Below are 26,184 nucleotides of genomic sequence, written 5' to 3'. Positions count from 1 at the left end.
CTGCCCTATTTTCCACTTCTTTAGTACCATAGTTGATCATGGACTCCCAACAATAAGGAATTTATTTAATTAAGTTGAAATGAAGGGTTTTAGAGAGAAACCCTCGGTCAGTTGAGAAACCATCGTCCAGCCGATAATTTAAGCCCAAGTTTTGCTGCAGCGAAGACCCGTCATTTTACTTGACTCGCTTAAATGCTATAAAAGTTTTTACTCTTCAAATTCTTTATTATGTATGGATCCTTCATCATCAAGTAATTAACCGATTTAGGGTTTAATGAGGGGTTTTAATAAGAGTTAAACTAAATTGCATTATTTTTTAAAATAAGTGCATTATGATTTCTTAACTTTTCTTTTCAATTGCTTGTTCCCTTCCTTTGTTCACTCACTGGGTTTATACTCACCGTTTTCAACTTTATGTTTTCAGATCAGGAGGCAGTCGGTAACTAGGTCGAGGTGTTCTCGTAGATTCATCTCCTTGGTAGGTATCTCGGCATTCAATAGTTGTACTTTCGCCTGGGTCTCTCCGTTGGAATTCGAGTATCCCTTTTGTGGTGTATAGACAAACTCATTATAAATTATTGAGATATATGTTTTAGACAACATATGTATATTTTGTTTGGCAATGCCACTGTGAGTTGGAAATGTTTAGCATTATTTCGAATTGAAATTATGAAATGTGATCTTAGCAACTTTTGATGGAAATGATGAATAGGTCATATAGATAGGCTTGCTTGGGCTTAGTAGGCTATATTCATTGGGCCCATGCATCAGTCATGGCTTGGAATTTGGATCGTGACAGTCATCACCAGATAATAAAATGTCGCCAAGATGCCAAAATCATCAAAGAAATGTTCACGAGGTCGTGGTTGCGGAATTACGTCGTCAAGTTCAAGAATTATAACAGCAACTTGCAAGACGTGATACTACTTAAATCAACAATAGCAGCTCTAGTGATGAAGAGGATAATACCTATCTTTTCCATCAAGAATCATATTTTGATGAAAAAGTACTTATACGTCGTTTAAGAATTGTTGCTAATAAAGATTTGAGAATCAAGGTAAACATTCTTGAGTTTGAAGGAACGTTTTACTCGATGATTTTCTTGAATCGCTCTACACAGCAAAAAGAGTTTTCAAGCTCAACGATATTCCTGATGAAAAACATATGAAGTTTGTTGCAATTAAATTAAAAAAACACATCTCTATTTAGTGGAAAAATTTCAAATGGTAATGAGAAAGAGAATGCCGTAACAAGATTAGAACATGGGATAAGACGCTTTGAGAACTCAAACATAAGACCTTTCTTGAGCACGATTGATAAGAAAATTTTATTAAATTTCATAACTTGAGGCAGAAAACAATATCGGTGGATTAATATACATTCGAGTTCGAACAACTTCACATGAGGTGTGATGCTTATGAACTTGAAGAGCAAATTGTAGCTTATTATCTTGGAGGTTTCAATGTTGAAATTGCGAATGTTGTTCAACCACAACCATAGTGGAACATAAATGATGTCACTAGATTGGCATTAAAGGTTGAGAAACAACAATCATGGAAAAGCTCAGTGAGTTCATTTAGACAGAAAGATTCTACTTTTAATTGTAAGAGACAAAGTTTAGTAACCATTCTACTTCCAAAGGTAAACTCTTCCAAAATTGTAAACAATAATAATAAAGAAGTTGTTCTACTTGTGCTTCTAATGTCAATAAGAAATACTTCAAATGCCAAGGATTTGGGCATATTGCTTTGGATTCTCGAAATTGAAGAATTATCTCCTTAGTAGAAGAAAAAGTTATGGAATAACCTATCATGGAAGAAGTAGAGGATCGATTAGAAATATCCAACGAATGTGAGACAAAAGAAGTTTCTGCCAACCATGAGAAGCTCTTGTTGTTTGCCTTAACCTTAACACTGTTATGATGATTGAAGATGAAATTTGGCTTCACCATAACATCTTTTATACAAGGTGCACATCCTAAGGGAAGGTTTGCAATGTCATTATTGATAGTGGAAGTTGAGAGAACGTTATGGCCAACTACATGGTGGAAAAATTGAAGCTTCCAACTAAAGTACATCCTCATCTTTACAACCTACAATGGTTGAGAAAAGGAAATGAAGTTAAGACACACTACAGACTGCCACCTATGCAAGATATTTAGTATGCCATCACTTTCATCCCTGGTTCTATAATTCCAAACAAGCCTGCTTATCAAATGAGTCCATAAGAGCATAAAGAGTTACAACATCAAGTTAAACAACTTTTGGAGAAAGACCTGGTAAAAGAAAATATTAGCCCTTGTGTTGTTTCTACTTTACTAGTTCCAAAAAAAGATGAAACATGGTATATGTGCATTCATAGCGTGTTGTCAACAAAATCACCATCAAGTATCGTTTTCTCATTTTGAGACTTAATGATTTATTTGATCAATTACACAGTGCTATTATCTTCTCCAAGAATGATCTGCGTAATGGTTATCACCAAATTTGAATGCGACATGGAGATGAATGAAAAATTGCAGTTAAAACTCGTGATGGGTTATATGAATAGACAGTTATGCCATTTGGCCTCTCTAATGCACTTAGCACTTATGTTCCTGATGAGCCATGTATTCTGCCTTTTTATTAGGAAGTTTGTTGTGGTTTATTTTGATGATATTTTGGTGTATAGTAAAAGTCAAAAGGAGCATTTTGAACATTTATGATAAATCTTTGAAGTACTTCCACAGTAAAAGCTTTTTGCTAACTTAAAGAAGTGCGGGTTTATGATAAACAAAGTTATCTTTTTGGAATATGTTGTGTCAAGCCAAGAGATTGAAGTGGACTAAAGCAAAGTTGATACTATTATAAATTGGCTAGTTCCGAAGTCACTTCATAACGTTCAAAGCTTTAATGGATTGACCACCTTTTATCGACATTTCATCAAAAATTTGAGTTCTATTATTGCTTCACTTACTAAATGCCTTAAGTGAGATAGTTTTATATGGAGTATTAAGGCACAACATAGCTTTGAGGAATTGAAAGAAAGGATTACTAAGGCTCTCGTGCTTTCACTTTCAAATTTTGATTTGGTGTTTAAAGTTGATTACGATGCCTTCAATGTAGGTATTTGTGTTGTTCTATCTCAAGAAAGATGACCAATTGCCTTTTTTTAATAAGAAACATAATAAAGCAAAGTTGAAATACTCAACATATGATAAAGAGTTTTATGCCATTTTTCGAGCCCTGGACTATTGGAGCCATTATTTGTTGCCATTGGAATTTGTCTTGTAGTCTGACCATGAAGCCCTTAAACATCTCAACTCCAAACACAAGCTTAATCACCAACACGTAGCTTGGAGTGAGTTTCTTCAAGCCTTTCCAATTCTCTTCAAGCACAAGTCAACTATGTAAAACAAGGTAACTGATGCTTTAAGTCGTCGCCTTACTTTTTTTTCTACCTTACAATTAAAGGTTGTTGGTTTTGAAGTTGTGAAAGAATTGTATGAGAAAGATTTTGAATTTTGTGAAATATGGAAGTCTAGTTCTCAACATCCTTATCGATAATTTCACCAACAAAAGGGCATCTTTTCAAAGGTAACCAACAGTGCATCCTTAAATATTCTCTACGCTAATCTATTATTTACGAAACTCATAATGAAGGATTAGCTGGATATTTTGGGAAAGACAAAACATTGACTTTTGTGAAGGAAAAATTTTGTTAGCCAAGCTAGAATAAATATCATCTAACATATTCAAAGGTGTCATATTTGCCACATTGCCAAGTTTGGAAATCAAAACTCTGGTACATATAAACCATTACCATTCCTAAAACCCTTGGGTATATGTGAGTATGAATTCTGTTTTGGGTTTTGCCAAAAACTTAAAGGCAACAAGACTTTGTAATGGTAGTCAGCAATAGAGTTTCCAAAATGGCTCATTTATGCCATGCTATAAAATAGATGATGCTTCTCATATAGTTGATTTGTATTTTAAAAAAATTGTACATCTCTATGGAATTTCAAAAACCATCACTTGAGATTGAGATGTGAAGTTCATGAGTCATTTTTGACAAACTTTCTAGAGAAAAATGAGAACTCACTTGCAATTTAGTTCAGTAAGTCACCCTCAAACGGATAGTCAAACAAACGTGATTAACAAAAGTTTAGGAAACTTATTACGAAGCTTTATGGGTAAACACATTCGCAAATGGGATCTTATGTTAGCACAAACAAAATTTTCTTAAAATAATTTTGTCAGTCAAACCACTAGAAGATGTCCATTTGAAGTTGTCACAGCTCAAATCCGGGGCCATGACCGGCACATGGGCTCAGTGAGCATAGCCCACTAGGCCCAAGTAATCCTTTGTATGAGATTCTGTTCCTCATTCCATCCATCATCTTTAAAACCATGTGTTGTAATTCTCAACGATGAATGTTTTAGTAATATTTTATAACAACCGAATATTCATATTTATATTTTCTCAAAGTACTATCATTCATTGCCGTCTCATAAGAGCATCATTATCAATCCAACATATACATACTTCATTTATAACATGACTCTTAGTAGTTTACATTACATAAACGTGTACATAGACAAAAGACTCTCAACCGTCAACGGAGTGACTTTAAGTGAAGGTACCGCTACTGAGATGCTATAGTACCTACCAAGAAGACGAGCATATGTGGACACTCAATCTAGGTCCCAACTGCCTCTAAATCTGAAAACATGAAGTTTAAAAACGTAAGTATAAAACTCAGTGAGTGAACATAAGAAGGGAACAAGCAATCGATAAGGAAAACTTAGAAATCATGATGCACTTGTTTCAAAAACAATGCAATTGATTTAATTTCTGACTAAAAACCCCTCATTCAAACTTTGATTAATAACCTCATAGTGTTGCAAAAACCCATGATCAATCCATGAAGTTAAATGGGTGAAAAATATGTCAAAATCAAGCAAAGTAGCAAGCATGAAAGCAAGTTTCTCGTTGCAAAGAGAAACAGTCTCAGTTTGCATATGTTTTGATTTTTCAAGCATATCTCCCACTACAAAAGTCCAATTGACATGATTTTTGACCATTAGAAAGCTAAGAGGTTGGGCTACAACTTTGATGTTTACCACTTTGCCCAGTTCTGAATGGAAGGTGGTCAAAATCTTCGTCAAACTGAAAGCTCTACATTAGAATTTTGGAACCATCTGAGAGTTTCTTGCTGCAGTGAGAAACAAGGTTGGTTTGTGCCCCCACCACCCGAGAGTTTCTCGTTGCCTCGAGATTCAGGACAAATGACAATTAAGAGATTTTCACATGCCACACAATCCATTCCTACCATATTGCACATCAAAGTGAACACATTGACAATAATCAAGTTTCTTATTATTCATTTCAATCACATATTATAATCATAAATTTTCTATCACATATACATATATAAACATATATAAACACGTACACCACCCCACTTCATTCATCATCATGTGCACTCCCTACTCGCACATAACCGGATCATCATCGGCTTATGCGCACTCCCTACTCGCACATAGCCAGGTCATCATTAGCTCATGTTCACTCCCACATCGCACATAGCTGGGTCATCATTAACTCATGTGCACTCTCACATCGCACATAGCTGGGTCATCATTATCACACAAAGGAGCATCCAAAGCATAATACACATATCAATATAATGTGATAACGCATGAACTATTCATATTGCACATTTCACAAGATAGAAACATTTCATCAAGGGCTTGTTCCCCCAAGTATATTTTTGAAGCAAAAACAAATGAAGCTTTTAAATGATTTATTTAAACATGTGGACACTCCCCAAAATATTTTTTTGAAATGCAAGTTCACTCACCGGTATTTGTTGAATCTTTACTCGACTCCAACTTCGACTATTGCTCCAAATGAAGATGTGAGGTCTTGTTGGAGCCTATCACACACCAACATCACAACCAACCCAATATGCATAAATACAATTCTAAAAGCTATTTCTTAAATCAAGCCCCACTAATTATTCCTAACTAACTTCCAATTACCATTTGACTAGTTATCTTCTCTCTACTCTAGTAACACTAGAAATAAATAAACAAACCTCAACAATAAAACAACTCACAACTCCAATTACTAGCCATTATCAACAACCTAAAATCAATCCTCATTCATTACTCACCTTGGTGGATTTATAATTGAATTCTTTCTGAAGAATACTCAAGCTATCATGGAAAGTCTCTCTCTCTAAAATGTCTAACTAGTGTGAGAAAGTGTTGAGGAAAAACTTTTAAGGGTTTTAAGGTGAGAGAGTGAAAGAGCACAAAAGGTTCTATGAAAAAGTGCTCAAAAGCATGAGAATTGAAGCTAGAGAAAGAGAGAGAGAGAGTTATGGAAGCTTTAAGGGAGGCTTCCATGGAAGATGAAGAAATGTGAGATAGGAAGAAGAAGAACAAGAAGCTGCTGGAAAATGAGGAAGCTGTTGGAGCAATGAGATATTTATAGCCTAAGCTTATCCAAACTTCACTTAAATTATGAAAATGCCCTTAACTAGTTGGCTTTGTCTTCCTCCAATCCTTTATGCAATCTTTTTACTCTTTTGACACTAAGATAAAGTCCATAATAGTCTAGAAATACTCGAGTTCACGAAAACTTAAAAATTTCGATCCGAGATGAAAAATTAACCATTTTGCCCTTACCTTGGAAATCATCATTATTTCTATTTCTTTCATCATTTTATCCTTATTTTCATCATTCATTTATCTCTTAGGCCTACTTAGGCCTTAATAATATTAGAAAACCCACTTTTAGGAGCTCGTCAGGAAAATGACCAAACTACCCTTGCTTCCATATCATAGGGTCTACCTCCGTTACATGTCTGCGAAGGTTGAGGTCTCACAGAAGTAGTGCATGGAAAACGCTCTTTTAGTCCTTTAGACCTTCCTATGTTGCCAACTATTCATGAATTTAGTGCTGATGCTGAAGAACGTGCTAAGCAAATTAAAAAGCTTCATGAAGAAATTCGAGAAAAGATTATTCATCAAATTGTCAGATACAAAAAGTAAGCCAACAAGCACAAAAAGCCAACTAGTTTCAAAGAAGGAGATTTATTGTGGATTCACTTAAGGAAAGAACGTTTTCCTAAGTCTCATGCCAAATTATCTCCTCGAGTTGATGGACCATTTTAAGTTTTGGAATGTATTAATGAGAATGCTTACAAGATCAAACTTCCTGAAGATTATGAAGTTTCTTCTACCTTCAACATAGCTGATCTTTTCCCTTACTATGGGGAAGATAAAGAAGACATGGATCTTAAAGGCGATTTTTCTCCAATTTAGGGAAAATGATACATGAGTATATTATTTAGGTAACTTGTGCATTAAGGTAGGGAAGGTTATTTTTATAATTATTTTTTCTTAATTATTTTTTACTTTACTTGTACTCCAAGGAAGTTTAGGTTAGATTATTTTCTTATTTATTTTATTTAGGAATTGTAATAATCTTACATAGGAAAAGGAAAAAGGCTTTCTTTCTTAAGAATAGTTATATAAAGCTCTTTTGTGTTAATTGTTAAGCACATTCAAGTTGAGATTAAATAAAAAATATTTTCTTTAATAAGCAAGAGTGCTTATTTTCTCTAAACTCTTTTCAAAAGAGTAAGAGATTTCAATATCTTTGGTTTGGCCAATCAAAGTGGGATTTTGGCCATTACTCACCTTAGTGGGGTTTTCTAACCTTGCTAAGATCGGTGTTCACCTTAATGAGGTTTCTAACCTCGTTATAATTGGTATTTTCACAATGTCCCGACGTTAGTTATACATATTGGATTCAATATTATATAATAAAAATACTATAGTTAATTTTACTGGTTTGGTTTTCAAAACGTAATGCTTCCAGTTTTTTTTTTCTGCTTATTCTTGATTAAATGCAAATTAGAGTTAACTTCTTATATATTTACTATTTTGTTCTGATGCAGCGTGGTGTCCAAGAATGTCTATTAAGATTTGCTTAAACTTGCCAAAAAATCTTTTGTTTAAGAATGATTATCAATTCAATGCTATGTACAGTTTTGTTTTTTGTAACTTCTAGCAAAATACAACAGTTAATGTGTGTCACGACCCGGAACCTCCCTCAGGCCCATGCCAATCGCCGCGACGTCCCGATTGACACTCATTATCCGGAATACCAACCGGAACCCCACAAGGCTTACATATCAGTTTCTTTCCTTTCCTGTGAGCAATCATTGTTAAATATCGAGTTTTTAGAGAATATATACTATTTTAGATCAAAAACAATCAAAATAAAATTTTCGCCACACAGGGGTATTTTGGTCATTTTTTTCTCAAAAATTTCGAAACTAGCTAAAACGTAATATACAAGTACAAAACACATAATTCATATTCAAAATGAGTTTAAAAGTCTAAAATCTTCATTTAAAACGAAATTACGGTTATTTGAATATAATAAGAAAATAAAAGAAATATTAAGGAAAATATTCTATTTTCTTATAAAACAACATTTATAGAGTTATACGTGAATAATTTTTATAGCATAAAAGCTAAATAAATTTATACATACTGAAATACAGTAAGCCAAAATATTTAATTTAATTTACAATAACAAGAGGGCCCCCGAATAAACAAAAGTAAAGAGGACTGTGAACCTACGGTTTGGAAAATGCAGATCCAATGGTAGTCCTCGATGAGATCAGCTATCTACAGTCTATACTGAACCTGAAATGGGTGGAAAGGAGTTATGTGAGATTTTGCAATCCCAATGAGTAAACAGACATTATCATAAATATCTAAAGGTGAGTAAAATGAAGGCAAGTTTAAACAACAAATTTCAACCCATTTCATAATGTTTCCAATTTATTTCCTAAACCATAAAATATTTGTAATTTACCAAAACAGTTGTTAAGACTTATGTCTTTTATTAAAACAAGGCTTAAGCCAAAACTAATCCTCGGAGATACCTTGGCCGAGGTATCTAACCGAGTCCGCCAAGGGTGTTAAAATATTCACACGTGAAACACATTTTTTTTTTTAAAACCAGCCGTTCCTTGGCGTTGGCCGAGTTACACATTCACGTGGGGGTTCGACGTGAAGTGAGCTCTAATACTATCCCGGGAGTTACCCTCCTCGCCTCTACAACCGGAGTAACTATATAACTGGGTTTACCGTGCCCCTCTAATAGGCAGTCCACGGAAACCCGTCACTGCAGTGACTAACCCACCAATTTTAATAAAATTTCGACAGTATAACGTGACTTTTATTTAGTTATCCAGCCTGCATAGTAAAATCAACTTACATAAATTTCCCAAATGCACTCACAAAATATAGCCACATATACTCATTTCTCATAAGCCATTCCTAGGAAAATATATATTTTTCAAGTCAGTTTGCAGCCTCCAATTACTCAATTTCATAATCAATACAATATATTTTTATTTATCACATTTATTCCTAAAACATCAAAAATCCCGTTTTCATTTCATAAAATACATAAAGGGCATTTAAAAATAAACTCTAGATAATTTACAATAATAATAAGTTTACTCACCGTTTGTACAAACTAAAAGCTTTTTAAGCGCCCCGATCACTACTCGTCGGGTACGACTTCTTTGCCTTTTCCGGAAGGCTCTCCTCCTTGACACATTACAAAAATTTACACAATTCATCACATTGATGCTAAATCACTATATAATTAACTTAAATCCTATACTAATGCATGGTATGAAATGCAATAGCCTAAACCGGCTTAAACGCGATATTAACCTATTTTTGACACTTTGCCCGATAAATTGCTAACGCGCTCCATTTTAGCTCTAAATCATCCCATTCTCTCTCCAACATTTCTAACCATTAAATATCAGCCAATAACCTTCTAAAAACAACAAAATCAGCTCACTCCCTTCCTTGGAAAATTTGGCCAAAAATGGGACATTAACTCGGTTAATTTTCTATTTTGTTTTTCTATCACGTTTAATTGTTTTTCATCATTTTCTCTTCATGTTCCTTAGAATAAAATCAATTCATCATCATTGTACAGCATTGAGCATCCAGCCAAGAGTGGGTATTGTGAAAATTTAATGATTTCTTGCCCAATTTAATTTCTAAACACATTTAACTAACTAAAACTATCAATTTAACTAAAAATCAAAACCTAAAAATTTCAATTTCTCTCCCCTAGAATTTCGTCCAGGCCTTGATATCACTTTTTGATCTCTCTCCTCAAGCATGCTAAATGGAAATGAAGGTATACGAAAGGTAGAAATCAAGCTAAAATCGAAAAATCTTACCGTTAGAAGCGTAAACGGGCGAAAAGGCGAATTTCCCTTTGAATTTTCTTGTTTCTCTTTGGTTTTTCTTTTTTTCTTCCTTTCCTCTCTATTTCCTCTCTTGTTCTTCCTTATGGCCGGCCAGCACTCAAAATTTGGGTTTAAATGGGCTGACTTTTCATTAAAATAATATTATTTCATTAAAAAATGCCACGTGTCACTTTCCCATTGGCCCATTTTTAAAATTTCATCCATTTGTTTCCAAATTTTCACCATACACTTGTCCCACATATCCATAGCTTAGATAAAATTCTCAGACTTATTCAAAGTCTCGGTGGAGTAATTTTTGAAATTTACACTTTTGCCCCCGTAAAAGTGAAAAATTACATTTTTACCCAAAAAACTGAAAAATTGCCCATAGACATATTTTTCATCCCTTATATTCATACAATTCTCAAATTTGTCAAATTTGATCTAAATTCTCTCAAAATCTCAAATTTTGTCCGTGGGTGGCAAAATTATGATTTTACCCCTACACTCCAGAAATCACCAGAATTAAACTTTTTCACTTCCTATCATTAAATTATACTCCAAATAGTTAATCTTGGTAAAAAATTTCACTCCATGATCAAATTATTATCTTAGGTGGCAAAATGATGATTTTGCCCTTCAATATCAAAATTTCCACTTTTACCCCAAATGAACCATCGAACTCCGAACAATAATTTTTAGTCATTCCTGGACTATAAAATATTAAATTTCATCCTAAAATTCCTATTTGAACTAGTTCGAGGTTAAATCAACTCAAGTGTACTGTTAGGTACGATATCGGGTTTCTTATCGGATATCGAAAAATCTTACCGTTAGACGCGTAAACGGGCGAAAACGCGAATTTCCCTTTGAATTTTCTTGTTTCTCTTTGGTTTTTCTTTTTTTCTTCCTTTCCTCTCTATTTCCTCTCTTGTTCTTCCTTATGACCGGCCAGCACTCAAAATTTGGGTTTAAATGGGCTGACTTTTCATTAAAATAATATTATTTCATTAAAAAAATACCACGTGTCACTTTCCCATTGGCCCATTTTTAAAATTTCATCCATTTGTTTCCAAATTTTCACCATACACTTGTCCCACATATCCATAACTTAGATAAAATTCTCAGACTTATCCAAAGTCTCGGTGGAGTAATTTTTGAAATTTACACTTTTACCCCCGTAAAAGTGAAAAATTACATTTTTACCCAAAAAACTGAAAAATTGCCCATAGACATATTTTTCATCCCTTATATTCATACAATTCTCCAATTTGTCAAATTTGATCTAAATTCTCTCAAAATCTCAAATTTTATCCGTGGGTGGCAAAATTACGATTTTACCCCTACACTCCAGAAATCACTAGAATTAAACTTTTTCACTTCCTATCATTAAATTATACTCCAAATAGTTAATCTTGGTAAAAAATTTCACTCCATGATCAAATTATTATCTTAGGTGTCAAAATGACGATTTTGCCATTGAATATCAAAATTTCCACTTTTACCCCAAATGAACCATCGAACTCCGAATAATAATTTTTAGTCATTCCTGGACTATAAAATATTAAATTTCATCCTACAATTCCTATTTGAACTAGTTCGAGGTTAAATCAACTCAAGTGTACTGTTAGGTACGATATCGGGTTTCTTATCAGATATCGAAAAATCTTACCGTTAGACGCGTAAACGGGTAAAAACGCGAATTTCCCTTTGAATTTTCTTGTTTCTCTTTGGTTTTTCTTTTTTTCTTCCTTTCCTCTCTATTTCCTCTCTTGTTCTTCCTTATGGCCGGCCAGCACTCAAAATTTGGGTTTAAATGGGCTGACTTTTCATTAAAATAATATTATTTCATTAAAAAATGCCACGTGTCACTTTCCCATTGGCCCATTTTTAAAATTTCATCCATTTGTTTCCAAATTTTCACCATACACTTGTCCCACATATCCATAGCTTAGATAAAATTCTCAGACTTATCCAAAGTCTCGGTGGAGTAATTTTTGAAATTTACACTTTTGCCCCCGTAAAAGTGAAAAATTACATTTTTACCCAAAAAATTGAAAAATTGCCCATAGACATATTTTTCATCCCTTATATTCATACAATTCTCCAATTTGTCAAATTTGATCTAAATTCTCTCAAAATCTCAAATTTTGTCCGTGAGTGGTAAAATTACGATTTTGCCCCTACACTCCAGAAATCACCAGAATTAAACTTTTTCACTTCCTATCATTAAATTATACTCCAAATAGTTAATCTTGGTAAAAAATTTCACTCCATGATCAAATTATTATCTTAGGTGGCAAAATGACGATTTTGCCCTTGAATATCAAAATTTCCACTTTTACCCCAAATGAACCCTCGAACTCCGAACAATAATTTTTAGTCATTCCTGGACTATAAAATATTAAATTTCATCCTACAATTCCTATTTGAACTAGTTCGAGGTTAAATCAACTCAAGTGTACTGTTAGGTACGATATCGGGTTTCGTCTTTTCTTAGGTGCTTTCCTGGCATAATAACATGCTACTCAGTGCATGTATGTCATGACATGTATTTATAGGGTCGGGTTTTACAATGTGACTTATCCAATCTTGTTGCCTTTAATTTTTTGACAAGTGCAGTACTGTAAAACAAATAATTAATACCCAACCAACATTTTATGATAATTTTTTGTCACATTAATGTGCATGTATTCAAGTACTTCATTTGTCTATAAGCTTGAAATATGTTTTTATATTTTATGTGAACATTACTCACTACTTTGGTAGTTTAGACACTATTATTCATATTCTAATTTTTTATTTAACTTCTATGACTATTAATATAAAAAAATTCTTTACATTATGTCAAATAGTATTGTGATTTACATATTGAAGCAAATAAAACAGATAAGGGTCTCTTTGACTCTTTCAACCCGAAAAGAAATTTAAAAAAAAAAAAAAACAAAAGAAAAAGAATCATGGTCTTCTCTTTCGCCATCTAGTTAAACCCTACAGTACATAAGATATCTTAGAGCTAATTGGCCGAGGCACCCTTCTCCAACCACAACCTTTAACCTCAGATATATCTACTCTCTCTAAGGCAAGGATTAAGCCAAAAAATAGGAGAAAAAAGAAACAATGTTGAAGCCACATGTTTACCATTCCAACACCACCAAAACCCTATTGCCATTGCATAAGCCATTTTTCCATGGAACTGGCTGTGCTTTTCTGCCTGTGAACTCCAGGCCTTCTTCTTCATTCTGCAAAACTCGTACAACCTTTAAACCTGGCTGTGTCCCAAACAGAATTAAAGCAGCAGTAGCCAGTACTGTTATTGATAATGTTGATGGTTCAGCTTCCGCTGTCAAAGCTTTAGTCACTGTAAAACAAACTGTTGGTGGTTTCCTCACGAACTTAGGATTAGAAAGAGGGCTAGATGATATCCAAGACTTGCTTGGTAAATCAATTCTCTTGGAGCTTGTTAGTGCTGAGCTTGATCCAAGTAAGTGAAACAAAGATTTCAGGGTTTTTCAAGGGAAGTACTAAAATTTAGTATTATTTGTTTCTCTCTTTCTTTTCTCTTAAACTATTTATATAATTTTTATTTTTTTTGAAAGGGTTTACACAATTTTTTATTCGAAGGGTAACCAAGATTTTTGGAAACTGGATTTTCCTCTCAAAAACCTTTTTCACTTCATTTTTCCGAAGAAAGCTCTATTTATTATTGAAGTTCATCTTAAGGAGAAAAGTATATCACAAAAATTTCAGGCAGCTAGATTCCTCTTTTCTTCCTTCTAGCTGCTGTAATCATATTTCTCAAAAAGAGATTAATTACGTACTGCTTTTTGATTCTTTTTCCTTTTTGTTTTAGATAAATTTTTTCACACAATCACACAGAGAGGTTTTGATTTTGTTTTTTAAATTATTTGGAGAAAGGAAATTTTAATTTTAATTTTTTTAAAAAATTATACATTAATTAATGACATGAGTACGGAAGTTTTGATTTATTAATAGATGCTTTTGTTAATAATTAAATTTCATTTTTAAAAATTAAAAATTAAAAAAGAAGAAAGAAATTTGGGGTGACCATGTGTTTGTGACAGTTCAGTTATATTATGAATGATGGGACACTGGAAGTGGGAGCTTGCAGTTCTCAATCTCAAGCTATAATGGAGGAGTACTGGAGCTAACCCAGTCCCATGCACTCTGTACAAACGAATGGAGCCATTGAAGAGAACATTTATTTACCTAAGCTTTAAGCATTTTATTATACATAATTAAACAAATAAAATAAACAAGAAATAATGGAATCCAGGTACTGAGTTAAAGGGAAAAGATCCATCTATTTGTAAAGAAGCCCCGTACGTTTGTTTTTTGTCTGTTTTGTAGAGACGGGGCAAGAGAAGAACACCATTAAGGCTTATGCACATCGAGTGAAACAAGAAGGTGACGATGTCACTTATGAGGCGGAATTCAAAGTAGGGGCAGATTTTGGGGAGATTGGTGCAGTTGTTGTCGAGAATGAGCACCACAAAGAGATGTTTTTGGTGGACATAGTGCTTCGTGGTTTCAAGGATAATGGTCCGATTAGTGTCAAGTGTAATTCGTGGGTTCACTCCAAGTATGACAATCCTCAGAAGAGAATTTTTTTCACTGACCAGGTCAGAATTCGCGACTTTCTACATTTATTTATCAATTTTTTTCTAATCAATGTTCAAAGGGTACAATTATCATATTAATTACTAACGCTGCATTAATGCAATAATATTTTTATAAATAACATCTTCACTTTAAAATACCTGTCAATAAAAATACATTTGTTATCTTTATTATATCTTAGTTTGGAGTGCGCCTGTGCCATAGTGTGCATATAATATGATATATAAGAATTTTTGAGCTAAACAATAATCATATTAATGTTTAAATTATAAATTAATTAATATTTTAAAAAATAAAATAAAACTAAGATTAATAATCATATTAAAGTTTTGAATAAAAATTTATCATTAATTTTTTTTATAAATTATTAAAAATAAATATTTTAAATTAAAAATAAAATATTATAATAAAGGGTAATTTTATCATTTTGTCATTTATTCTTTGATTATTTTAAAACTATTCTTACAAATCAAACATTAGAAGGAATTATAATAGCAATTCCTACCTTATTCTATTTTATTATATGACCCAAATATGTCGTAATTATTCTATTATTTCATCCCTCATCTATTTTATTATGCGAACCAAATGTGCCGAAAGAGTATTAATTTCTCCACCTATTTAAGCAAAGTATTCAAATGTTGAATTTCTTTGATCCTTATTTTTCTTAAATATTAAACCAAACTAAGTACTATTTTTCCAGAGATCTTTTTTCATTATTAAATACTTTTTCCTTTTTTTTTTAATTTCATAGTAAAATTTCTCTTTTTTACATTAAAAATATTGAACATCAACATTGTGGAAAAAACAAAAATCAAAATAAAAAAATACAAAAATAAAACGTATCAAATAAAAAACTAGATTAAAAATGTTGAAGAAGGGCTGTATCTTTCTTTTGCCGTAAAAAGTACAAAAGAAAAGAAAAGAAAATACTAAGATGTTTCTCTCATCGATTTTTTCAATTAGAAAAAAAAATTTAAATTTTACTCTTTAAATAAGAGATATATACTAATTAATAAACTAAATGTTTGAATACATGTCCCCCTTATTGTTAACACCAAAAGAAACATGGTTTTCAAAAGAGCAATAATACTGAGCTTAGAAATATTATCTGAAGGTGGGAACAAAGGATACTGATCATTGCTGCCAACAAAATAGCTTAATTTATTGTGATGAAGTGGTCCCCCAATTATAGTTTGGTAAACGACAGAACTGGCAAAGCCAAAACATTTTGGAAATGTCAACAACAATTTATCAGACCCCCGGGGTCCTTGATGCACCAAATGTTTCCACATAAGTGGTCCCTGTAATACGTACTGGGAGTGACACCAATCAGCTTTTATTGCTTCATTTCAATTAATACGAAATTGTTAAAAAATCCAGAAAACTTGACTTGCAATAGTCGACGCATTACCCTACATTACTGCCAACAAAAATATCTGATGTTAATTACTTAGTTTAATTAATTTCGAGATACAAGAAAATAGAGATAAAGTTTATGGAAAAAACCTAGATCCAGAAATTTAAATCTGAGTTTTGTCCTGTAAACAAGAAAAAGCAAACTCTAGCAGTGGAGTACTATCAAATTGGGCATTGAGGGGTACATTGTACATAGTGATGCATGCTTGTCAAATGATGTGAAAGCTCATCACCGTACGTCTGATCAAAGCTAAAGAGAAGAAACACAGTCGCTTCTGCTTTGTTTTAATAATAAAATAATAATTGAATAGATGAGTTGGAAAACCTTGAAGTCATAGATCAATAATCCCCTGGCATTGTAGCTGTCTAGTTTCATATTATCGGTAGTCTTCAATAAATATGAAGGATGCAGTCATAGTCAGAAAATGAAAAACTTGAAACTGAGATCTGCTAGCTGAAAAGTAATTATATTAAGTGTAATTCATCATAACTTTGATTATTAATTATTTTTTGGGGTTCAGTCACACTTGCCATCACAAACACCAGGCGGATTAAAGAGATTGAGAACTGAAGAGCTGGAGGCTTTGAGAGGCAACGGTGTAGGAGAGCGTAAGGCTTTTGAGAGGATATATGATTATGATGTTTACAATGATATTGGTGATCCCGATTCTGATATAACTAAAAAAAGACCTGTGCTCGGCGGCAGTCAAGATCTCCCTTACCCTAGACGTTGCCGGACTGGCCGTCCGCCCTGTGATTCAGGTATAAACAAAGTTTAATTCATGCCTTCAGTTTACCCACATATATAAATGACAACAACATTCATAGTTATGAAATCCACTTTGCTCAAAAAGATTAGTCTTTTTCTATTTTGATGGTTAACAGAAACAAAAATAACAAATAAAAAGAGAAGATGGGATAGTCTTTACGTAATGTATAGCTTGATAAGTAGTTTTGTGGTCCAGAAACTACCAAACGTAAATGCTCAATTAACTTTGACATTCGACAACAAATTGTGTCATTATTGGAAGGTTTGGGGGACCGCTATTGTGATAGTACTAATGGGGGCGGCTCCTTCGCTTGACTTGCATGTCCCTTCGCCTTTGCCATTCAACACGGTCAACCTTAGCAATTAATATTTTTTCAGTCATTTTACTGTGTTACAGGGCTTAAATTGTCAAAATGTTATAAGGAAATTAATTAGTACTCATATTTATTAGATAGTAATTGAAAATTTCAAAAATGTATTTGAAAAGAGTTTCCCTGGCAAAATTTGACAGAAATTCGTCAAAAAAAATCAATTATTTTGTAATGAAATTACACTCAATATTTATCAGATAGTAATTGATGAAGACCAGACATTTCAGTCGAGAAAATTTCAAGAAAAGTAAAAAAAAAATGGTCCCTCGTAGTTGTAGTCTTGTAAATGATAGGAAAAAAAATCCTTATCAAGTGTACAGAACATGTACAGGTGGATTGTGTTTCTCTGTAACTTTTTGTCTAATGCAGGTTTTTGAAAGAACGATTGGGATATCCTTATTCCTTTCATTGAATTATTTTCATCTTCTGACTTTTAAGAAAAATTGATACGAAAAAATCAGTGACAGAGGCGTAACAATCTAGGTAAATTGACTTGGTGCACGAGAAAGACGAAGAGGAAAAAGTGAATTTGGACCATAAGTTGTCACATGCCTGAAAGCCTGATGAGATGAGAGTATACATCAATATCTTACCAGGATATTTTTCTCTGTTATGAATTGAAATTTCACAAAGGACATGGGTTACTTAATTTAAGAGAAATATTAAGATATTTGATTTAGCAACGTACATATTTTACTGAAACGTGAAGAGTTGATTACAATTAATTAGTAACTAGTGCTTGTGATGTTGTTTTGATAATAAGATTGATGGAAATGTATGCAGATCCTCTTTCGGAGAAAAAGGGCAATCTTTTCTACGTGCCAAGGGATGAAACCTTCTCCGAGGTGAAGCAGCTAACATTCTCGGCAAAGACCGTCTACTCTGTGTTTCACGCAGTGATCCCATCGCTGCAGACAGCGATTGTGGACAGTGATCTTGGATTCCCATACTTCACAGCCATAGACCAGCTGTTCAACGAGGGGATTGACTTGCCCCCCCAGGATAATCAAGGCTTGTGGAGAACACTTCTTCCCAGACTTCTCAAGGCTATTTCTGATGGAAGTGACAATGTGTTGCGCTTTGAGACTCCTGAGACAATGGAGAGTGAGCTCTCCCTCCCTCCTCTTTCTCTACTATCTGCGCCTGCATGTACATATATACAAATTAACTTCCTACACATGAACGTCTAAGAAGTGAAAAATTCAACCCTTTTTTCAAAAAAAAAAAAAAGAAATTAAAATTTATAATAAAGAGGATATTATAAAAGAAACTAATATGAACTTCATTGAATTTGGAACTGCACTGATTATAATAAAGAAGGACTCATAAAACTTATTATTAATTTACATGAGAGTCAAGCTCGTCAATTATAATAAAGCATGTTGCATGGATGATCAATGCTACCAGCACACTCATTCGCTTTTTTCATTTGCAGGAGACAAATTCATTTGGTTTAGGGATGAGGAGTTTGCTCGACAAACCCTCGCCGGAATCAACCCATATGCTATTCAATTACTGACGGTATGATTTATACAGATGCCGGAAAGTGTTCTCTCATTGTGGATGGACTAAAATAACTCAACCTAAAACCCCAAACGACTTAATACATGATCGGGGTGTAGGAATATATAAGGTTTAACGTAGGTGCTATTTCCATAATCTGAAAATTTAATATTGAACATTAAGTGTTGACATTTAATTTAAATTAACATTGAATTTATACTATGAAATTAAATTATTTGGTATATCGTTGAAAATTAAACACCAATAGATTTTTATTGATTTTTTTTTTGTAAAATAATTGCATAGAATTTTACATTTAGTAAGAATTAAAAAAGAAAAAAACCTAAGATTAAAGTCGAAAGAAGATAAGCAATGAAGTCAATTAATGATAAAAAAAAATTTAAACAAACTTGACTAAATGATTAGATAGGTTTAACGATTACTAATATTTTTAATAATTTATCAAAAATGCTCAATATTGAGTGGTGTCCAGACGAGTAACTAATTGTACTTGGAAATATTAAATCTTCCAATATTAAAACTTTGAATAGTTTTTAACCAAGCAACACCTTAATCTCTACTATTGATATGGGAGCTGTTTGATAAATTAGTTCATAGCTCATGATTATGTACCCCAAAAAAAAAATCACAACTAATGATTACAACTACATCCATCTATATATGCATAACGTTTTTCAATAATTTTGTATCAATTTATGTGTAAAAGGTCTTATGGCTAGCTATTGGGCCTGCATAATTTATGGGGCATGTTGAAGAAAAGATAGAAGTACATTGGTTTAGGCCCAGAGTTATAAAATTTTCAATAAAATCCTGCAGGAATGGCCAATGAAGAGCAAACTTGACCCTGATATCTATGGTCCCCCAGAATCAGCAATTACCAAAGAAATGATCGAGTGTGAAATCAAAGGTTACATGACATTTGATGAGGTAGGCAATGTTCACTTCAAATGTTCAGACAAAGATGGTGAAAAGAAACAATGGTTTTGATTTGGAATAAATTTATGCAGGCAATGAAACAAAAAAAGTTGTTCGTCCAAGATTACCACGACTTGTTGCTACCATATGTCAAGAAAGTTAGAGAGCTTGAAGGCACAACACTGTATGGATCACGCACACTATTTTTCTTAAATCCAGATGAGACGCTGAGGCCTCTGGCCATCGAGCTCACTCGGCCACCCATGGATGGGAAGCCGCAGTGGAAAGAAGTATACAGACCTTCTTGGCATTCCTCGGGTGTCTGGCTTTGGAGGCTTGCCAAAGCTCATGTCCTTGCTCATGATTCCGGTTATCACCAGCTTGTTAGTCATTGGTATGTACACTTTCTATATCAATTTAGATTATTAGAATAGAATCAATGTTTTTCCATTAACATGTTAACTTGTAATTTCTGTTGCAGGTTAAGAACTCATTGTTGTACCGAACCTTATATAATTGCTACTAATCGACAACTCAGTGCAATGCATCCAATCTATAGATTGCTACATCCTCATTTCCGTTACACAATGGAGATCAATGCACTAGCTCGGCAATATCTTATCAGTGCTGATGGGATCATTGAGAGCTGCTTCAGCCCTGGCAAGTACTCCATGGAGCTTAGCTCTGTTGCCTATGGCCTTCAGTGGCGATTTGATTATCAAGCACTGCCTGCAGACTTAATTAGCAGGTAATTTCTTTTCTTATTATTAGATTCTCCGAAATATGAGGCCCTGGCCATGAAATAATAGATCAGTGCTAACATTTTAGTTTCCTATTTTCTTCACTTTTTTTTTTCTAATTATAGGGGGATGGCTGTTGAAGATCCAAGCGCTCCTCATGGCCTAAGGCTAACAATCCAGGACTATCCTTTTGCCAATGACGGACTCCTTTTTTGGGAAATTCTCAAAGAATGGGTTTCCGACTATGTCAACTACTACTATCCAAATGCAAGTCTTGTGGAGTCAGACGAAGAACTTCAAGCATGGTGGACAGAAATTCGTACGGTTGGACATGGTGACAAGAAAGATGAACCTTGGTGGCCTGTCCTCAAAACCCCAGAAGATCTAATCCACATTATTACAACCATTGCTTGGGTATCCTCAGGTCATCATGCATCTGTGAACTTCGGACAATATACATATGCAGGCTACTTTCCCAGTAGGCCAACGATTGCCAGAAGAAATATGCCCACCGAAGAGGCAACCGATAAAGATTGGGAATTTTTCATGAACAAACCTGAAGTTTTACTCCTACTATCCTTCCCTTCACAAATTCAAGCAACTACAGTGATGGCTATTTTGGATGTGTTATCAAATCATTCTCCAGATGAGGAATACTTGGGAGAACTTTCGGAGTCAGCATGGGCTGAAAATCCTGTGATAAAAGCGGCATTTGAAAGATTTAATGGGAGGTTAAGGGAGCTTGAAGGGATTATCGATGCAAGGAATGCAAACAAGGATTTTAAGAACAGAAATGGAGCTGGGATAGTGCCATATGAGTTTTTGAAGCCATTCTCTGAGCCTGGGGTGACTGGAAAAGGGGTTCCATATAGCATCTCAATTTGAGGTTAAGAACTCAAATGTTATATATGCTATGGTATATTATGGATGTTCAAATGCCATTAGGATGCTGACTTTTTTTATTATTTATGGATGTTGATGTTAAAACATTTCACGACATATATCTCTTTGAAGTGAGTTTTTTTTTTTTTTTTTTATAAGCCATGAAAAGATTTCATTAAATCATAGAGATTGCTCAATTTCGTAACCCAACAAAGTGAACAAAAGTTTGGCATTTCGCCTATACCCTGTACAAAAATTCTGCTCTAGCAGCCCATGTACAAAAACCCAAATTCATCCTTATACAAAAGCCATCTTGTACATTCCCACCCGAGGCATCAGCCCATTCAAAACATTTCTGTTCACTATTATGATCACATAAATTACTTACAACTAGAACACTAAACAGATCTTCCTATACGGCTACAGGGTGACCAAAATACTAATCAACTTGATATTGTTACCCATCTAGTTCAAGCAAAACAGATTCAATCAAGGCAGAATATCCATCCAGATCATACTCATTTCAGAAAACAAGAGCATAGGATTCCTACCCCTTCTTGAAGGCTTTATCACTCTCACACTACAAAAAAAATTGACTTTTTTCTATGAAAGTTTTCATAGGAAATAGTCAAATTTTCATTGGAAATACTTTTTTCAAACAAATTTTCAATAGAATATTCTATTGAAAATTCCGTCTCTGAAAGTGTTGTCATAAATACTTTTCGTTGAAAATCTGTCCGAAAATTTTTGACGAAAATTCCGTAAAAAATATATAAATCCATAAAAAAAAAACTAAATTTCAATAGAATGTTTCTCACAAAATCCGTATGAGAATACAAAAATTCCAACGGAAGATTCCGTTTGATATGAATTTCTAATGAAATTTGATTGGAAATTTCTAACAAATTTTCCTTTGGAAGTTTTCAACAGATTTTTAACGAATTACAAATGAATTTTTTGGGGGAATTTTTTATTAAAAATTACAAACGGATTTTTTCGATGGAAAGCTTTACCAATGAAAAACTCCGTTGGTAATTTCTTGGCGCTAGGCCTCCAACAGAGTCTGTCTTCCCTTCACCATTTATCAACTATGTTTTCGTTTTTATATCCATGCTACCGGTATCGATCTCTTGTCTTGAGATTCCATTTTAGGCAAATGATTTGCACATTCATTGGCCTCATGCGAAATGGCCCCACCAAGACGGAACCAATTTTTTTCTTTCAGCTCATCCAATCTTTGAAATTCCATCCACCATCTCCATGGCCTTACCTCTTTTATCATTCCCCTTTCAGTACAAAATATAAGACCTATGGTAGCGGAAAAATTCATCGGTAATTTAAATTACCAATGGAATTTTGACAGACAATTTCATAGGTAATTAAGTGACAATACCATGGTCGGTCAGGTCATTCCATCAGCATATTCGGTTGGTACAATATCCAATTCATTGAAAGCTTTATTACTCGGTATTCAATGACATCCATCGGTAATTTTTGTTTATAATATATTGTCAAATTTGTCAACAGAAACCTGAATGAAATTGAGTGTTTTGACTTGTAGTGAATTTTGTCAGTAATGTCCTCTACTTTGTCGATGATGAGGTTGATTTCGGTGATGATATTGATTCCAATTCTATCAATAAAAACAAAAAATTCATCAGTAATGACGTGGAATGTGAAAAGTTTTTTTTTACGAAAATTGAAATTGATTTATCCCTATTGTCATTTTAAACGAAAAATACAATACAAATAATTAATAATATTAAACATTGCAAATATTTATAAAAAATATTTTTTATTAATAAAAAAGAATACAAATTATATTATTTTTCTCACAATTAGTAAAGAAATACAAATAAAAAAACCTAGAAACTACTCCCATTGGTTGCATGTCTTCATTATTAGAAAGGCCTGACTGCTCTAATGAAGACATGGAGTGGGCTGCCGACCTCATGTATTGGAGGATCTACACGATTCTTGTCTCGAAGTTTTGAATTATGGTCTTCATAGTTGAGACTTCTTGTTTTAGTGCCTCGTAGCCCTCGAGATTCTTTGAAGAAGCGATTGCAACATTGGCAGAAAGGGTTAAACAACAAGCAAATTTCGTTGTTTGAGCTACATCAAGTATTGATGTAGACGACACCCTGATGCCAAATTTGTGGACTTGGGTCCGCGTGGTCTTCTCCCCTTCAATAGCGTCTGACCACACTTGCGAATTGAACTCTGGCTGGGACAATGGCTGTTGATTGTACTTCTGTGATAACGCAGAAGCATAGTTTGTAAATAACTTATAATGGATAAGTCAACGATAATTGTTTTTTAAAACATATAAAATTATATAATGAAATGGAAGACTTTTATTACTTACACTAATGGTCTTGGACTTGTTGTACATATACTTTCTGCTACCTTCATTCACTTATGGGTGTAATCAAACAGTTCAGAGAATGTCACCAGCCTCTGCATCGCCTCTGGTTGCAAGACAATTACAATGACATCAATATTATAACATAATATATGCAAGTATATTAATGAAAATGAAGAACATGCACCATTCTCTTACCATGTATGGCAAATAGTAAGGAACTGCTTATGTGTTTTGATATGCTGCCTTCTTTCTTTGTCAGGCAGTTCTTCTTCGCCTCTGGGATCAACGTTTACACTCATTGGTGCCCCAGACATTACCGATTAAGGTATCCTAGACTTTGCAGTGATCTAGGCGTAAGGCATTCTTTTTGTCTGGATGATGTTTAAAACCTTGACCTCCCTTTGCACTTTGATGAGCTCGTCCCCTAACAGATACCCAACCGGTTTTTGCAAATTTTCTCCCATATCTTCCACACCATTCAAGCATCTGTAGGGGCTCATGTAAAAGACTCCTACGTAACAAATGGTAATAAATTAGTGTTGCCAAGAAATTATATATATATATATATTCAATAACAATTAATATTTTAGTGAAAATACAATATGCTATCTCAAATTTTCTCCACATCTAGTCCTTCACTTCCATTTGACCAACCCACCATGTAGGCTAAGCACCACCGAAGTGACTCTTGATTATTCTCGGGATCGTCGGAGTCACCTCAGTCTTAACAAAAGTATTGTAACATAATTAGAACACATTAATAAAAAACATATTCATTTTTTAAGTAATAGTTGTATTTGTTTTATAGTCAAAATTACCTTTTTCCAATAGGAGTCAAACGGATATGTTGCTCCAGATCGATGGGAGTAGATAAACCTACATTGACCCCTCGAACCCTCAACTATTATGCTGAACTAGAGGCACTCTCACCTCAATCGATAGCAGTAAATGTACCAATAACATGCGCTGAAGTAGATGGAGGTGGCACTGTTGTTAGTGGAGGTACTAAAGTGGTAGCTATTGCAGTCGACAATGGTACCGAAAGAGCCACTACTTTAATGGATGTTGGCATCAACGATGGTGGCGGCAGATGCTACTCAATTGAAGCAGTTGTGGCCTTTAGCCATTCTCGATTGTTGGCATGCTTGAACTTAACCATAGTTGAGTGATCTATCAACAAAGAAAAACAATTCATCAATACTTTTTAACTAGAACCAATTCAGCATCAGATTGCTAAATTCTAAAAACCATTTCAACTCAAACTAGTTAGATCTCCATTTAACTAGACAATTCCCTAATAAATCTTTAATCATATCTTTTTAACTAGAACCATAGCAACCCATTTATAGCATGTACATAAAATCTTGATCGGATAATGACCTGTTCATCTATTTATCGCTTAGAAGCACTGGGAAATGATTGGATAATTGCTAGTTAAATTTCTACTTATGGAAGTATACGTATTTAAAAGATAATATAGTAGTAAGCAGAGTATCGATTCTACAGAGAATTGATTAAAAATTTTACTAAGTACTAAAATTAGAACAATTTAATCTTATCAAAACAATCAAAATCAAATAACTAAATTAATTAACTAAAACTAATTAACTAAAATTTAAACTAAAAAGAAAGATCAAAGTAATATTAACTTGAGTAAAAGTCAAATCAAATGAGCTTAAGATTACAATATCCTTCACATTTCATCTAAATATTACCTCTTTCTCAACTTATTTCAATGGGTTGAATTGCTAACTTAGAGTCCTCAATTATTTATAAAGGTCTCCCGACTTGTCTTATAAAAATATCTATTTTAATTAAAATACTATATCTTAATGTGAATTGAAATAAAATAGACTCATTAAGTTCAAGCTCTAATCTGGTTACATATGACCTATAGGAATATCCTTATCTTATATGCAAATCAATTAATATGATCAATGCTATTTCAATTTTAGGCTACATTAAACTCCTTTTCCTAGGTTTGTTTAAGTTCCTAAATCAATTTTATTGGTGATCAGGTAATTAAAAGCATTAAAAATAAATTGAAATAAACAATTCAAATCCCATTAAAAATAAGCAAGAAAAAGATTAAAAATTTAGATTATATGTGAGTTCAATTGCAATCTTAGAAACAGAAAAATATCTACGCATAATTGCAAAGACAAATGACATTATATAAATTTCAATCATTAAGAGTAACAAGAAAAATAAAAGCTAAAGAAGAAAACAAAACGATTGATTGTAGCCTTGCTTTTCGAGTTTCTACCTCA

General features: G+C 33.5%; 1 protein-coding gene across 1 annotated transcript; it reads left to right on the top strand.

Annotated features, from left to right (window-relative positions):
- The first annotated feature begins 13,293 nt into the window (after positions 1-13,293).
- On the top strand, positions 13,294-21,663 carry LOC18589733 (linoleate 13S-lipoxygenase 2-1, chloroplastic-like). The gene is made up of 9 exons (XM_018127635.2): positions 13,294-13,769; positions 14,657-14,928; positions 16,867-17,107; positions 18,269-18,589; positions 18,921-19,006; positions 19,826-19,936; positions 20,017-20,318; positions 20,406-20,672; positions 20,790-21,663. Exons 1-9 carry the CDS (start codon positions 13,406-13,408, stop codon positions 21,547-21,549), a joined length of 2,724 nt encoding a protein of 907 aa, XP_017983124.2. The 5' UTR covers positions 13,294-13,405; the 3' UTR covers positions 21,550-21,663.
- Positions 21,664-26,184: the final 4,521 nt, after the last annotated feature.

The sequence above is a fragment of the Theobroma cacao genome, chromosome 9, assembly GCF_053813885.1.
Source record: "Theobroma cacao isolate CCN51 chromosome 9, ASM5381388v1, whole genome shotgun sequence".
Classification (NCBI taxonomy): Eukaryota; Viridiplantae; Streptophyta; class Magnoliopsida; order Malvales; family Malvaceae; genus Theobroma; species Theobroma cacao.
This window is presented reverse-complemented; position numbering and strand designations above follow the sequence as displayed.